Source organism: Bubalus bubalis, chromosome 10 (assembly GCF_019923935.1).
Source record: "Bubalus bubalis isolate 160015118507 breed Murrah chromosome 10, NDDB_SH_1, whole genome shotgun sequence".
In the NCBI taxonomy this organism is placed as follows: Eukaryota; Metazoa; Chordata; class Mammalia; order Artiodactyla; family Bovidae; genus Bubalus; species Bubalus bubalis.
The window spans coordinates 15,667,040-15,684,619 of record NC_059166.1 but is presented as its reverse complement, the minus strand read 5'-3'; the positions used below and the strand labels follow the sequence as shown (position 1 = coordinate 15,684,619).

Sequence of the window (17,580 nt, the reverse complement as noted above, 5' to 3'; positions counted from 1 at the left end):
CTTTTTCATGGGTAGAGAACCAGTCTGGTGTATACACTTCTTCAATTTTACGTAAACTCAGTACTCCAGTTTGAGAACTTAAATTTCAACTGCCGATTAAATAATTTTAAAGCATAACACTCAAGCAAAACTAGAATAGTCCTTTTTTGTTTATTTTTTAGCCGAAAGACAGTTGGCTGTTAAAACTGGAAAGTAGTTTCTCATAAACAAACAAATCTGATTACAATAAAAAAAAAAAAATTGGCCATATTAGAAACACCCCTCATGCTAAGAGCATATGGCCTTGCAGTTGGAGAACATTTAATATCCTTTTAGGAGTTATTTGCACATTTAATAGCCACTTATGCTTAATTATTAAACTTTAAAATCTCCAAATTAAAAATACCCTCTGATCTGAAGATCTTTTTCCAGCTTGAGACTTAAAAAAAAACTCTAAACGCTGGTGTCAATTTCTGAAGACCAACGGAAATTTGGAGATGACAGCAGTTTTTAAGGAGTTCATTAGACTTCTAATTATTGACTGACTTCCTTTCTATGTCAGGAAGAAGGTTTGTGCTGTTTTGAACAGATTAAAGATTTGTGTAGTTTATGGTAATCATTTTGGGGGGTTTAAATTCCATCCTGCTGCTCATCCTATTGGGATTTGGCCTTGGCCAGGTCATTCCAGCCATCACAGCTGGTTTTTCAGTGGCAGTTGCTTGGTGACTGTGCCCTTTTGATGTGCCCTGGGTTACTCCCGTTCAGGTTCTGTACCTGTGTCTGTTAAGCATCATTGTTTTATCAACAGGAGGAATGCTATGAACAGTAGCATGACATACAATTCTGTATTATAATTTTAAAGCTGCTGTTGTGAAGTCCTTAAGCATCAAATGCAAACTGCAGAAGTTGGAGCAAGTGCCTAAACTTTGCTAATTTTTGCATTACTATGGAGCCTTGTACAATAGAAAGGAAGGCAAGACTTGTACACTCTTGCCATTTCTTATACTTGAGGAATATAAAATGTTCCCCCTCAGGTTCTTTTGCTAATGGTACACCCGAGTTGCCTCTCTCTGCCACACAGATAACTTTGTTCCGATATTTCCTTTGAGATATTGAAGGGCTGGAAATTTTAGCTTTCAGTATAAACTTCAAGCTTAGCGGTTTTCCTTTAATCTGAGACAATATTTGATTCTTACTTCTGTTTGGGGGGGATGCAGATTTTTCATTTATCTAAATAAAATGCAACCTAATTAAATACCATGGATTTTCTTCCTGTATTTCACCTTAATTCAATTTTGATTGCTCTTTACCGTCGTGAGATTCATCATGCATTTCACTTCTACTTTTAACTATATGTAATCATCCCTTGCGACACTGTCCACAGAGCTTCCGGGGACTGTACGAGTGCACAGAAATCTCTTCAGTGATTCTTAAGCTTTTCGGGTTAGGGACCCCTTTGATTAGACGCTCAGTAAGCCTCTGGCTGACATCCAACCCCACAAATGAGCACAGTTTTACGCAGTTTTTGGATAGCTACACTCTGAAATCCCAACCGGGAACCAGAACCAGAGTTAGAAAACCCTTATCTGACAGCAGAAAAGGAAATGGGCACAGTGTGAGGATTCCCAGGAAGAGGCTGGCACCTCAATGTGACCAGTGTCACAGGGACGAAGGAAAAGGAAGTCACTTAGTGGTGCCTGACTCTTTAAGACCCCATGGACTGTAGCCCACCAGTCTCCTCTGTCCATGGCAGTCTCCAGGCAAGAATACCGGAGTGGGTTGCCATTTCCTCCTCCAAGGGGTCTTCCCGACCCAGGGATCGAACCTGGGTCTCCCACACTGCAGGCAGATGCTTTACCCTCTGAGCCACCAGGAAGTCCCCTTAGCCATCCATATCCTATTGTTGGTGTCACATGACTGCACCTCTAATGTGATTCTAGGGACCAATCTGCTGGGCAGCCTGGCACAGTTTTTGTACAAATGCAAGTTCCTCCTCACCACCAAGTTCCTTACCATCTCCACCCTATGGTATATCGCTGGAATTAGGTAAATGACTTGGCTCTCCTTTTAGAAATGAGAAAATTGAGATATAGACCACCAGTCATGTGATCACACAGATTGTAGCTAAGGTGACCAGGACTTAGAGATGGCATTGTAGTGAAAATAATATAATCATGACTTTTTTTTTTTAAGTGCTGTCACGGCTTAGAAATCACCCCCCGACACACACACACTTTTTTGATGTTTAAATATTAACAGGCATCTGTATAGTGCATGCCAAGTTGATTCAGTCATGTTTGACTTTGTAACCCCATGGACCGTAGCCCACCAGGCTCCTCTGTCCATGGGATTCTCCAGGCAAGAATACTGGAGTGGGTTGCCATGCCGTCCTCCAGAGGATCTTCCCAACACAGGGACTGAACCTGAGTCTCCTGGACTGCAGGCGGATTCTTTACCTGCTGAGCTACCAGGGAAGCCCCCATCTGTACAGTATCCAAAGCAATCTCATGACTTTTTGCATATTCTCCTATTTCTTGTTGACATGAAAAATTTTAACACAAGAGAAGTATTACATCCAACCTTAAGAGAAACTTTTCTATAGATAGTATTCATATTTGGAAACCAGAGTTGGAATAATATTTCCTAAATGACGAAATTAGGACTCAATATGTTATTTTCCAACAACAGGATATGTTTGCTAAGTCCTAGCACTAACTCGCCCCTCTGCTTTTTCTTGTTTGTTCTAAAACTCCCAAATAACCTGATATAATTAACAAGTACAAGAATACTTTACATTAGGTTAACTTAAAAACCACATTGTGTTTGATCCTAATTACGCTTGTTAACCTCAGAAGCTCTCCTAATTCCAGGAAAAGCGGATGAGGTTGTCTTTAGGACTTGAAACCTGGACATAGAGTTCCTTGTAAAGGCTTTATGGAAAGTGTACGGCCGCATTGACCAGTGGACCATTTTAAAGAGTGGGATTTAAACTAAACGGTTACTAGTTTAACAGAGAAGAGATGCTGTCCCAAGGCAGTGTTGGCATTCTGCCCCACTCCTCTGTCGAGTTTTGGTTAGGGTCTTAGGGGTGTGGTTAATGGTTAGGGTGTTAATGAGTTGGGACCAAAGATACTTGTGATCCTGCAAGGCCCAGGACAACCCTTCTTAAAAAGAAGTTTCTACCTAAAATGCCAATGCTTCTAGAGAATTGCTACTCGAGAATTAAAGACCAGAGGTTAGGAGGAGACTAACATGTTACTATGGTAATAGCTATCATCATCACCAGCTAGCAAGAGATAATTGTTGTTGTTTAGTCACTAAGTCGTGTCCGGCTCTTTGCGAACCCATGGACTGCAGCACATCAGGCTCCTCTATCTGTGGGATTTCCCAGGCAAGAATACTGGAGTGGGTTGCTGTTACTGGAGTATATTAAAATAGTGACACTTTGGCTTGGAGAGCTAAGAGGGAAATCAAGAGATGGTTAGGAGATGAACTTAACAGGACACAATACCTGATTAACTGTTGTGGGAATACCATGGCGTGAAGAATGAAGTTTCTGGGGAATTCTCTGGTGGTCCAGTGGTTAGGACTCGGCGCTTTCACTGGCAGAGGTTCAATCCCTGATTGGGGAACTAAGATCCTGCAAGTTGTGCAGTGTGACTAAAAACAAAAACCAACCAAACAAAAAAAAAAAAACCCCACAAAAACAAAAACCCTTCCATCCCTTCCCCAAATAAAATGACAAGCCTTGGAAAAAAAAAAAAATGAAGTTTCTGAATTGCCAAGCTGGATGTGGAGACATGGGTACGTGAGCGTCCCTGGTGGCTTAGATGGTAAAGAATCTGCCTACAATACAGGAGACTGGGGTTCGATCCCTGGGTCCGGAATAGTCCCTGGAGAAGGAAATGGCAACCCACTCCAGTATTCTTGCCTGGAAGATCTCGTGGATAGAGGAGCTGGGTGAGCTACAGTCCATGGGGTCTCAAAGAGTCAGACACGACTGAGCCACTGACACACACTGAAATGGGTAGAGGTGGGCAATGGTATTTGCTTGGAAAACGTTCAATTTGAGAGTCCTGTGAGATTCCCAAGAGAAAATGCAGGATCAGTAGCTGGATATATGGGTCTTAGAAAAAGACAGACATCAACGGCTCTTCTGTCCTCTCAATGCCCTGGAAGAAACAGAAGGGAGAAAATAACCTACACAGATCCCTACGACACTGCTTAAAAATCTCAGGCACAGACTCGGGTGGCAAAGAAAGATGAGGCTTACCCTGTCTCAGCAGTTTCCTCGTTTCAGAATGTATGACTAGGTGCTTTGCAAGGTGCTTGATAAACTAGAAAGCAAAATGCACCATAGTACATTAACATCAGTAATTAGAAGTTTTAATAAAACCACCCACCAGAAGCAACCTGATGCCAGTTGTAATTTGATAGATTCAGAATAATGACGTTGCTGTTTCTGAAATATTAATACCATAAACATCTTTTTTCAGACATGTTCTTTTTGTGCATCATCTGCGTTTCTTATCTTTCCTCCTCTCCCTGTTGCCTTCTCAGTTTCTGCGGTCTGCTAGCCCCTCTCCTAGGGCGGAGGTGGGGGGCATGCACTGTGGGGGAGGGGCTCTGGCTGGAAGGGGGCCAAGCCTGCAAAGCCTCTCCCAGGGCTCCCTAGACCGTGCATCTTCCTGGTGCCCAGTTCTTTCTGGCTGGCTACCTTCGGACCTTTGTCTGTTTCCGGGCATCTTCATCTAAATGGAAAGAAAAAAGGATTATTTTGTCTTTTGCTAATCAAAAAAAAAATCATAGAAATAAATTTAAATGGCTAACAGCAAGGAAGGATTTCCTAGGCAGAGAGATGGTAGCAGAAAGGACCCTGGATGTGGAGACCTGGACTCTGTAATGACCGCCATTTGTTTCCTCATCCAGATCTTTGCCTCTCTTAGAGTAAGGAAGATTGTCTAGGTAGCCTCCTCAAAAACTAGTTGGGGTGTTTAATTACTTTGGCTGCATTCTTTTCTGTGCCCAGATTAGAGGCATTCAGAACAAGAACAGAGAGGTTTAGAACAAATCTTGTGCGATTGTTAAGTGCGTCCGACTCTGCAACCCCATGACTGTAGCATGCCTAGAATAAATCTGTGCTGTGCTTAAGTGCCCAGTCGTGTCCAACTCTTTGCGACCCCATGGGCTGCAGCACGCCAGGCTTCCTTGCCCTTCACTATCTCCTGGAGTTTGCTCAAACTCAGGTCCACTGAATGCCATCCATCCAGCGCATCCTCTGTCATCCCCTTCTCCTCCTGCGGGGTTCTCCAAATTTTGCTACTAGCCTCATCACCATCATCCTCTTTTGGGAACCTGTTCAATGTGCACAGTCTTGGGCCCCACTCTGAACTGACTGAATCAAATACTCATTGCTGTTGCTGTTGTTCAGCCGCTAACTCATGTCCGACTCTGTGACCCCATGGACTGCAGCCAGGCTCCTCTGTCCTCCACTATCTCCCCGAGTTTGCTCAAATTCATGTCCATTGAGTAGTGATGCTTTCTAACCATCTCATCCTCTGCTGCTCCCTTCTCCTTTGCCTTCAATCTTTCCCAGCATCAGTCTTTTCCCAGGAGTTGGCTCTTCACTTCAAGTGGCCAAAGTATTGGAAAGCTTCAACATCAGATACTCTACAGTCTGTTTTATGAAGCCCTCCAGAAGATTCTGATGTGCTGAAGTTTTAGAACCTCTGTGGTAAAGGCAATAAATCAGATTTAAGTTCATCTCCTCAATAGCAGCATGAATAGGTTAACAGGTGAAAAAGTTTTCCCTTTCAGATACTTACCCCTTTCTTGACAACCCTCCCCCCAGTCACTTCTAGTCCACAAAAATGTTTGCACATTTGGGAAGGTAAGAGTTGAGCCACATGGGGGTTTGAATCCTGACTGGGCAACCTCAGAAAAGTTGGTTAACTTCTTTGGGCCTCAATTTCTTTAACTGGAAACACAGCACCTGTGTCTGACAGGACGGCCCGGAGGAGTTACTTTAAACCTAGAGCACCCGGACAACCAATACAGGGTCTTGCCTCTGCGTGCTCAGCCCTGCAGTTTGTAACGCCTTCTTCATGAGGCGCGATCTTCCCAACAATCAGGGAATTTAAGCAGGGCAGGTTTGACTATTTTCCAGACCTGCACAAGTTTGAGTCAAAAATTCATAGCTACTTTTTATGTTTAAAACATTTTGTCTGAGAAGAATGAAACCATGGAACATCATTTCACCCTGGTCCATTTTTTTTTAAATACTATAGATTCTCAGTTTAATTTTTATTTTATTTAGAGAGCTAACAGTTTCATTTAGAGAGTTAACAGTTCAGTGCTATTCTTCCAATTGTGTTTTGGGAGAGCTAGTTCTAGAAGAGGAAGTTTCATCGATCAGTATCTTAAGCTCAATAATTTTTTTTAATCTGCTTAAAGATTTCTAGGTCTGCATCTTTCTTACCTGCAAGTGATATATAGCAATAACTTGTTCTGGACCAAAATGGAGGAATAAAGCAAAGATTGTCATACAAAATGCAGTCAACCTGAAGAACAAGTTAAATTGCATGACAAGAAACTGTACTCCCTGTTCTCATACTTTATCTTAGAATTAATTCCTAGTGGATTAGTAAGAGAGGGCTTCCCCTCCCCCATCACAATTCCCAGCCAAATTTCAGGAGGTACCGTGTACATACCATCCTCTGCAACTATCCTTCTAAGTGCTTATATCTCTTTAAACACAGCAATTTGGTATTTTCCCTGAAATGTGTGACTGAGATCTGACATTCTGAAATTGAAGCGTTCATTTTGGATGTCTCAGCCCTTCCCTTTCTGGCATGGTAAAGTTAACAAACAAGAATAGTGACTGGTTTTGTGACTTTAACAAGGCTTGAGGTCCACCCTATTCTTCTGTTCCATTCTTCTGTTATTATCCAAGCTACCTTGTTCATTTATTTCTCAGCTTAATTGAAGGATAATTGATAAATACATTTTAATGGAATGCTTTCTTCCCAATTAAGGCCATATTTCCTATGGTAAAATAAAATCCTACAGTTCCTACAAATCTATTTTTTAGCAACATCTGTTGAATGCATCATTTATTGTTTTCCCCAAGAAAGGAAAAGTAATAGACCCTGTGGTGTTAATAAGGGCTCGAGTGTGGGGGAAGTGTCAGTTACTCAGTCCTGTCTGACTCTTTGCAACCCCATGGACTGTAGCCCGCCAGGGCTGGCCATAGGATTTCCCAGGCAAAAATACTGGAGTGGATTGCCATTCCCTGCTCCTGGGGATCCAACCCATGTCTCCTGTGGCTCCTGCGCTGCCAGTGGATTCTTTACTGTCTTGAGCCACCACAGCAGCTCAAATTCATCCTGAAGCTTAAGTGTTCAGATTGCTCATACCTTCAACTGATATGGCCAAAGCTTATTTCAGCTGGTACCGTCAGACTTCCCCAGTGGTCCAGTGGTTACGAATCTGCCTGCCAGTGCAGCAAAATCCTGCTCCAGGAGGATTTCACAAGCTGCGGGACAACTCAGGCTGTGTGTTGCAACTACGGAGCCTGCACACCCTGGAGCCTGTGGTCTGCAACAAAAGAAGCCACTGCAATGAGAAGCCTGTGTACTGCAACTCGAGAGCAGCCTCCCCCCGCCCAAATTAGAGAAATCCTGCCGGCAGCGATGAAGACCCGGTACAGCCAAAAATTAGGTATATGTTTTAAAAACTAAAAAAAAAATTGGTACCATCCAAACTCAGAATCAAGTGTTAGTTTATAACCTCTTGGGATTAAATGGGAACAGAGCATCCCAGGGTAGGATTGGCTTCTTTATCTGTACTCGACTTTTGGTTTAGGGTGGGAATCGGCATTGTCCAGGTCTGCCACATGGAAGAGGCGGCTGCAAGCTGTTAAGAGCGCCTGCACTCCAGCAGGGGAACAGAGTGCCTGCCCTTTTCATCAGGATGCGGGCGCACCTCTCTTTCTTCATGTATCAGATCCTTAGTGATTCCCATGACTTCCTGGTCTTCAAGACCCCCTTCTCTGCCGGAAGGGCTGGGAGGCACACTCTCATTTTCCCTTTCAGATATTCACTGAAGCTAACTTGGCACAAGACTCTCTTTTAAATTGTAAGATGTAAATATATAGCCCTTTTCCAAGGGCTTCCCTGGTGGCTCAGATGGTAAAGAATCTGCTTCCAATTCAGGAGACCCAGGTTCCATCCCTGGGTTAGGAAGATCTCCTGGAGAAGGGAATGGCAACGCACTCCAGTATTCTTGCCTGGAGAATTCCATGGACAGAGGAACCTAATGGGCTACAGTCCATGGGGTTGCAAAGAGTCGGACACAATTAAGTGACTAACACATACACACACAGTCTTATTGAAGGTTTTACTTTCTGTGGTCAACCTTCATCCTAATATATTAAATGGAAAATTCTGGAAACAAACAATTCATATGTTTTAAATTGCAGCCATTCTTGGTGGCATGATGAATTCCTGCACAGCCCACTCCACCCCTCCCAGGTGTCAATCATCCCTTTGCCCAGTGTATTCTGCTCGTTGTCACTTAGTAGCCATCTGGGTTATCAGATGCACTGTCAGAGTGCAGCAGTGCTCAAGTAACCCTTATTTTACTAAAAATGGTTCCAAAGCACAAGAGCAGTGAAAATAACAATTCAGCTATTTTCTTACTGTTTAATTTATAAATTAAACTTAAGTATGGATGTATAGGAAAAAACATAACTTCTATGGAGTTTGGTACTATCTGTTCAGATTCTTGGGATGTATCCACTGAGGGTAAGTGGGGAGGGACTACTGTAGTTTTTTTAATCAGTGGATTATTTGTATTTAATAATCTAGGTTGATATAGCCTGTATTTGTGTCATCTTTAGGCAAACACTTTGACCTCTTTTTTCCTCCTTTAACAAAAAAAAAGTTCAATAAGTCAATGTCCAGACTAACTTGTGGTCAAATTTTGACTCTTCATAGCTTCTTCTTATATTGTTTACTCGTTTGAGTCTCACAGTTTCATGATCCAGTGCAGTTACTGTCTTCATTTTACAAATAGAAAAGGTGCTCCCCAGGTTAGGGGAATTTGCCCAGAGTTCAGCAGGTACAAGAGGAGATACAGTAAGAAAGTGACTCGGGCAATGTTCTCTAATCACCCTTCCTGCCTCTTTTTTTGGCAGACAAAGTAATACAGAGATAAAATCATATACCCATTTAATCAAATGTTTATTCAATGAAAGTATGTATAAAAACTTTACAAATCTTAGAACACAACTATACATGAAGTAGGATGACGGGATATTCAGTTTTTAACATACACGTACAGCACAGTTATTAACTGTTGTTCCCTTTCCCCTTCGGTCCTTATTTCTGGCTCCTGTTTTATCCTGTGAGACCATTCTGTTATTGGCCTAAAGGAAGATTAATGGACAACTTTTACTGCTTTCAGGCCAATGGAGGAAATTTCAGGTGTTTTTTTTTTTTTTTTAAATGGGAGACTAAACATCAAAATTAAGCTTTTTCCCAAACAGCAATTTTTTGTCCTGATTTTTCTCTGCCATTTTTGATGCTTCAGTGAATGTTGCCAGTAAACTATCAGCATTAACATTTAAAGTCATTAAAGTTCCTACATTTGCTCACAACTTTCCCTGTAAGATGCATATTCTTGTATCTCTCCCCCACCCCTGCATACTCACACTGATTTAAAAGCAGTTGACTGGTGCTAAAAACAAATTTACCACTGGCAACTGCTAGAATGGCATATTGTTTTCTATTCAGAAAGACAATCTATAGAATGGTACTTTCAAGTCTGATTTTTAAAACAACCAACAAATTTGTTGGAAACTCAAACACATATTTTGTTGTTATTCAGCTTTGAAAAAAGCCAGCAATTAGATAAGGCATGTGCATTAATTCACCTGTTTACAGCAAGTATCCACGCATTTTCTCTTCCAAACACACAGACCCACAGCTTGTCATGTTTTACCCAAAAATTAAGATTGCCATCACATTATTACTTTTTCTCTTTTGTGTTTTGTTCAAGTAGATTTCTCAACTAATGATTTTTCCTAACCGGACATAATCTCAAAGGATGCATTCTGAAATAAGACACCTGGAGGATAGCTACTAAGAATGTTTTCTTGGGTTTGAAGTTTCCCCACACCTCTAGATTTTGCATAGTTACAGAGCCCCACTGTATCTCTAAGAAGCATGCTGTATTTTTCAGACATTGTGTTTCTGAGAAGGGAGACTTATTACCCAGGGAAAGTCATAATTTTAGCTTGCCAAATTGCATTGGAGTTGTTTTGTTATGTTATATACCCTTCATTAGTTCCAAGTAGGTTTTTAAATCATCTAAAACTTCTCCAAGTCTATGAGCTTATAAGTACTACTGACCATTATCTTTCCAATATCCCCTGAATTAAAGAAATATGTTCCAGGTTTATAATGCACAGAGCCTTTAAGAGGAGGGGCTGGGGACGGGGCAGGAGGGGTGCGGGGAATGGGGCCGGGACCTCTCTGTATCATGCCATGGAGAACAAGAGTTCTGAATTGGGGGAAGGGAAGTAAGAGAGTCTTTGTAAAAATGAGTTTTTAAAAAGATAAGTAACATTCAGTCTAACAACACTGTTTCCTGTTCCTTTTTGATGGAAGCCAACACCGGGTGGTCGGGTTCCGTCACTTCGGAGTCCCCACTGCCCAGGAGAATGGACCGCCCCTCCTCCAGGGCGAACACGTCTGAGTTCTGGTTTTGGCATGAATGTTTAACCACCTCGTTGGGAGTGGAGAACGTTTTGTCACACAAGTTGCATTTGTAGGGTTTGTTCGTCTGTACCAACATGTTGTCCATCTGGCTGCCTTCCTCAAACGTGCAGAGCTCCAGAGTCTGTTTGTCCACCATGGTGTAGGTGTCGATGCTCTGGTTGAGGCACACGTGGCGGGCCGCCTGGTTGGCCCTGCAGAAGCTTTTGTCGCACGTGCTGCATTTGAAAGGCTTCCCGGTGTGGATGTACATGTGCTCCCGCCAGTGGCTTTTCTGGATGAACTTGCGGCCGCAAATGGTGCACTCGTACTTGCGCCGCTTGACCTCCCGCTCCTGGTCCGCCTGCTCCAGGTTGTCAATGTCCGCGATGTCCGAGGGCGGCGGCGTCTCCGAGTGCGGCTGCCCATCGATGATGGGCGAGTCCGAGATGTGCTGGAGCTCGCTGTCGCTGATGATGCCAGCCTCTGGCACTTCCATGGCGTCTTTGCCGAGGTCCGCCGCGTTGCTGCACAGGGACAGCGGCACGCGGCTCTCGCCAGGCTGGCTGGCTGTGAAGGGGACCCCCGTGTGAATCTGGAGGTGCTCCCGCAGGCTGCTCCGCAGCGTGAAGCGCCGCCCGCACAGGTGGCAGGCGTAGTACTTGGGGAAGCTGCCGTTCCTCTTCATGATGCTCGGCTTGACGTGGGCGATGGTGAGGGGCGCGGGCTGCTCGTCAGAAGAGGAGGCCTCCAGGTTGGTCTCCTCCCCGGGGGGCGGGGGAGGAACGGGCGTGGAGACGAGGTCGGGCGACAGCGAGGTCTGCAGCGGGTCTGAGGGGGTCATGTGTGTCCGGTTCACCTGGCTCAGGTTGGAGGGCAGCTGGGAGAGCTGGGAGGCCTCGGGCCCCTGCTCCTGGCTCATGCGGGTTGCCTGCGGCCGCGGCTCTCGGCCAAGTTTCTCAGGTGCCGAGGTGATCTTGGTGGCTTGTCTTAGCTGGTGATCTGCGATCTGAATGCCGTACAAGGATGACGCCAGTGGGAAAACTTGGTCGGGATGAGAAAAGGCTCCTTGGCTGGCCAGGCTGGCCTCCTGGATCAGCGGGTAAGCGTGCAGGAACTTGATGCCCTGCTCCAGCCGCACCGGGTCGATCAGCTGCGGGGCCATCTTCCCTGTGTACATGAGATGCAGGAGATAGCTGAAGATGTCCGGCTGGATGTCGGTGGGTTTCAAGCGGACACACTCACTGAAAGAGACAAGAGAAAAGTCTGTCAGTGGATGTCGGTCCGTGACTCAAGTGATTCCATAAAACCCGAGGGAAAAACCAGGAGGGCTCTTACGGAGGCAAATGAAACAAGACCCATCTCCCATATCTTACTGTGAGTTTCATGAACTGGAACACTCAAAAGGGTGTTCAATGGCAACCTATGCAATTTAATTCTAAAACTTATAGGCTTCTTAATAGAACAGAGAGGAATACAATAAAGATATTTTAAAGGACCGAGAAAGGGTAATTCATGTTAAAGAAATATGGTATCTTAACTCATAGACTCTTGAAGTAGTCTTTCTCCTAGTAACCTATGTAAAATTATATCATTTATAAACAACTGTATTTTATGGAGAGGACCCATTGCTGAGTGGCCCATGACCCAGTAAATGGTTAAGAATCCCTGATGTGCATATCTTTCAGCTAAATGTCTAGGACTTTATATTGATTCAATGCCATCTGGAGCTCAACAGATCTTTTAAGATAAGAGTCACACAACATAATGTAGGGGGGTTAGACTGGTGCCTAAGAGCAAGACCACAAAAGTAAGAAAAACTAAATCTGTTCCTGCTCTGAACCCCTCTGATCTCTCCAGCACGAAAGGCAGAGTGCAGCGGACCTGGGAATAATCAGGAAGGCGAGCCACATTCCAGCTCCAGTGGAGTCTGATCACCATCCCAGTATCGCTGGATCGCATGAAAAGCAGCTATGGGACAACTCAGTTGTTTATCAAATATAATCATCCTCATCATTGGAACTGCAGCTGGGATTTATAGGCATTTTCTCATTGAATTGCCATTAATTTGCATTTTAGAGCTTCCCAAGTGGTACAGTGGTAAAGAATCCGCCTGCCAATGCAGGAGACTCAGCTTCAATCCCTGGGCGAGGAAGATCCCCTGGAGAAGGAAATGGCAACCCACTCCAATATTCTTGCCTGGGAAATCCCATGGACAGAGGAGCCTGGTGGGCTGCAATCCACCAGGTCTCAGACACAACTGAGTGACTCAACAACAATTCACACTTTACAGATAAGGAGTTGATGCTCAAAGGGATTTATACCTTGCTCAGTATCAGTATTAGTAAGTGGTGGGACTTAAATTTGAGTCTAACTTCTAAGCCAAGACACCAAGATTCTTTGGACCATTAAAACAATCCTGTGTAGAAGAGGCAGATCTGGAATGATGATTGATATGGAAACCGAGATTCCCCAAGGTTCAGTGGCTTATATAAGGTACCAAAAGGAGTTGTGGCCAAACTGATGGTCTACCTTGCAGACTTCAGTGTTTGCATCATCCTAGAAACAGAGTGCAGATTCAAGCAGTAATAAAAGCTCCCGAGAACCCTCCCTAAATCATCAGTAAATAAAACCTGACAATCACCATAAATCGATGAGAGAGCAAGATCTACCTGAGGTGAAGTGCTGTCACCTACTGAGAGAATATATTCTGCGGACAATGCACTTTTCAACCTCAAAGACATTTGCCTTGAATGCTTTTAGAATTTATAATCATTTTTCATTATACCACTTATTACTATTATGACTCTTTTTGGGTCCTCTAGCTATTTATCCTAAGTATTTTCCAATATGCTAAAATAGTAACAGTATAATCTCTTCTAAATTTAGTATTTTATTCTGCTAAAAAAAGGGGGAGGCAAGTGACTATTAAATGGCTTTTAAAGCTATTTGTGATAAAATATACTTGAATAATTACTGTATTACCATCAATGTGTGTAAATTTCAAGATGCCTGCATACAAATGTTCATGTGTAAAATGTCTGACTATAAAGTATAGAAGGCTTTATAGAATATATTCTTTATAAGCAAAGATCAAGCATAAACTAGTACCCCTTTGACAACAGAAAGGGAAAGAGTTTTTGTGACTTTTTAAAAACACACAGATCACTCATGTCTTTATTTGGAGACTTTTTTATAGTCCTTTCAATTATTTATATTCCTTTAAATAGGAATGCCAGTGCAGGTGGTCCTTTCCTTTAAGCCAAGGTAAATGCCAACAATATTCTGTGTATAGTCAAACATATTGAGATGCCCTAGTGAAATTCAATATTCAAAATAAACCTTCAGGGATTTGGTGTGGTGAAGAAAACTTTCGTAATGTAAACAGTCAACTTCGCATTAAAGACTGAACTGGCGGGGAATCTTTCCAGGGCCGGGCAGAGGCTAGAGAATGGGAAGCCACAGGCCTTGAAAGATGCAAATCACCCCCAGGAGCCCAAAGGGCGCCTTTTGTTCCGTGGGGACTTGTGTGTTCAGTTGCTCAGTCGTGTCGGACTCTTTGTGACCCCATGGACTGTAGCCCGCTGGGATCCTCTGTCCATGGGATTCTCCAGGCAAGAATACTGGAGTGGGTTGCCATTTCCTCTTCCAGGGGATCTTCCTGTCCCCGGCTTGAACCCATGCCTCCCGGGTCAGAATTCTCTACTGCCCAGACACCGGGGAATGTTACCATCTGTGGGGATGGAATGTTCCTTCAATCAGGAGGAAGGATGGTGAGTCCCCCTGCCTCCATGCCAAAGAAAAATGGCGGAAATCCCAAGCCTGGCTAGATGTTTCAGCCTCCATGAAAGGTAAATCCCTAGTGGGGTCCCTTTCCAGAAAAACTCTGTTGTAAATTTTATTATTTCCCCTTACTGGTTATTGTATAAGTTGAGTTGTCCTCTGTCTATTGACTGTGAATGGAGGTGACTGGTTAGTAAGCCTCTCAAATTTTAATGAACTTTGTGCAATTTCTGAGGGCAAAGAAGGGATGGGGTTGGGGAGGCCCCGTCCACACTTCAGCCAAGCTTACAGGGAGGAAAAACTCTGGGGCCTGGGGGACAGGTGAGGAGCCCCAGGCAGAAAGCAGTGGGACCCTGGGGTTTGTGGTCAGCACCCAGGGCCCGGGGAGGTTTCCAGACACCAATTTATCTTGATTTGTTCATCTTCATCTTTTTTTTCTTAAAGCAGAAGCACATAGACACACTCAAGACACTTAAAAAGTTATTTTAAAAAGCTCCTTATGTCACATTCCAGCCATCAGTGTCCTCCATGGCTATCCCTCCCAGGCAGCCAGACCTCCTGTCAAATTGCTCGGCTTGCTCGAGGCCACTCTGGTCATGTCCCAGGCTTTGAGGAAGGAAACAGCTGTCTACAATATACTTACACGTAAGTGGTTTAGTTTGCAGGTGTATGTTGGACGTAACACTTTTATGGAGGAAAAATACAATTTTTGCACAAGCTATAAGCCCTTCCTAAAAACTTTCACAGTCATTTACATTTTTAATCTTTCCTTCACTAGACCCTTTAAAAAGTAAAGGATGGGCTTAAAAGACTTTGAAAATAAAGATTTAAAAATAATGTTTTAAAAAAAGTAATGTGAGAAGCTATCAGAAGTTATTCTTAGGAAGCATCCATAAAGCAGAGACATCTAGTGGTAACTGCAGACATAAAACACTCTCTGTGTGAAAAACTATTCTTGGTCCCCCCTACAGTTGCTGCTGTTGTTCAGTTGCTAAGTCACGTCCGACTTTTTGTGACCCCATGGACTGCAGCACCGCAGACTCCCCTGTCTTCCAGTATCTTCCGGAGTTTGCTCCAATTCATGTCTATTGGGTCAGTGATGCTATCTAACCACCTCATTCTCTGTCACCCTCTTCTCCTCCTGCCTTCAATCTTTCCTAGCATCAGGGTCTTTTCCAATGAGTCGGTTCTTTGCATCAGGTGGCCAAAGTATTGGAGCTTCAACTTCAGCATCTCTACAGTAGTCAGCAGTTAAAAGCAGGGCTCTGGTCTTTGCCTAAGCATTCTCCCTTCGCAAACAGTACATGCCAGCTCCAGGGCAATACCACACTGTTGCTTAAACTTCGGGCACCGATACCACACTCCTTTGTTAGAATGGTATTTGCTCACTGCTCTACACTTACACTTCCTTGGGATCACAAAGAGTCAAATAGGACTTAGTGACTGAGTAACTACACTTACAGTCAGTTTCCTGCAAATATTTAAAAATCATTACATTGTATTCTTTTATTCCTCAAAATGAAAACCGGCCCCTTGGCAAGACAGTTTAATTCACTGTGTTGAGACTTCCGGTATCCATTAGCAATAAAGGAACAGGGGGCATCCTTAGGGTCGAAAGATAAAGCAACCTCCACCTGCCATTAATCCTATTAACCACCCATTCTGCTCCTCTAGACATCTATCAAGTGGCTATTATACACAAATCCGTGAACTACAGGCTGTGACTTTCAAAATAGTTGTAGAATGCCCTCCAGCATCTTACAAACAAGGAAGGGAGGCAAGGACACAAGTAACAACAACAAAGGGGAAATATGTTGCTCTTACAAAATGGCATGAATAAAGTGCTCTGAGACGTAAGAGAGGAAAAGACTGATTGCCTGATCATTTCAGCTCACTTGATTGTTGGAGGGGTGGGGGTGGGGGTCATGGAGATGACCTACAGCCACGGACTATGGTTCAGGGAGTGGGCAAAGGCCAACAAAGTGTGGTTCCAGTGGGGGATGGAGTGTCCTGAGGGGGTGCCTTCAGAAACTGGCTGGAAGAAGGTCAGGCTCCCTGCCTGCTGGGCCTTGAAAGACAGAAAGAAGAATCTGTGTGCTACTTTGACATGTGATGAGTGTCCTCTAGGTTTCCAATCAAAAGAATAACACAATCTGATAGGTTCTGAAACAAAGGCACGGGCCAATCAAAGCAGTGCTTAGGAATATTAATCTGATAGTAATATGGAAAATGATTAGGAAAAGGAAGTGAGAAGGGAAGGAAAAAACAAATGTGAAAGGTAATTGTGAAGAAAACATGATTTGGGGGCAGTTTTAGAGAGACTTTAAGTATGGGTTACTTGAAAAAATAAAATAGAGAAGCCAGAGGCACTTCTGGGCAGACTTAATTCAGCTGTAGTCATGCAAAATGAGATAAAAGAGGATATTCAATTCTAGATGTCCAGCAGACAGCTTGGGGCCTTGGGAAATAAAGAGTTCTGGAGACAGAGAAAGAGCAAGGCCAGGGCTGTGAACTGGTTTCCAGTATAGGCAAGGTCCAGGAAAAGAGAAGCGCCCGTCAGGAGAGGCAGAGAGAGCAGCGAGGAGACTCAACTCACCAAAACTGCAGGAGGCGCCTATGGAGAAGGCAGAAGAACAAGGGGGATTCAGAGTCATCAAAATGCAGACGACAACCCTGAAGAAGGAAGGAAACAGGCGCAAATGCTGCAGAGGACACGGGCAACAGTGACTGGGAGGACGGCGGGGTTCTGATGAAGAGATGACCTTGGGAGAAATGAGGGCCGTGGGGCGATGGTGTGGAAACCGCAGTCCCCGTGGAGACAAAGAGTGCAGGATGAGGAGTGGGGAAGTGAGGCCACAGGTCACCCTCTGGAGAACTGTCACAGTGCAACAAGGAGAAGCAGCGCCACCAGGCAGGGGACAGCAGTGTCGCCGAAGTGCTGAGCCTTCACAGACTCGGGGATGCCCGGGAGGGCACCAGTTAAAAATGAAAAATGCAGAATAGAAACTACGGCGAACCTGGGAACACAGGGCAGCAGGAGGATCGTCTTCCTTAGAAACCA

General features: G+C 44.0%; 1 protein-coding gene across 2 annotated transcripts in view; it reads right to left on the bottom strand.

The window, feature by feature from the left end:
- Window positions 1–9,204: 9,204 nt before the first annotated feature.
- ZBTB2 (zinc finger and BTB domain containing 2) overlaps window positions 9,205–17,580 on the bottom strand; it is a 29,199-nt gene continuing 20,823 nt past the window's right edge. For both annotated transcript variants that reach the window (XM_044924089.2, XM_025294359.3), the window contains exon 3: window positions 9,205–11,980. In XM_044924089.2, the coding sequence (XP_044780024.1) occupies window positions 10,609–11,980 (1,372 nt within the window). In that variant the 3' untranslated portion in view covers window positions 9,205–10,608. The remainder of the gene's footprint in view (window positions 11,981–17,580) is intronic.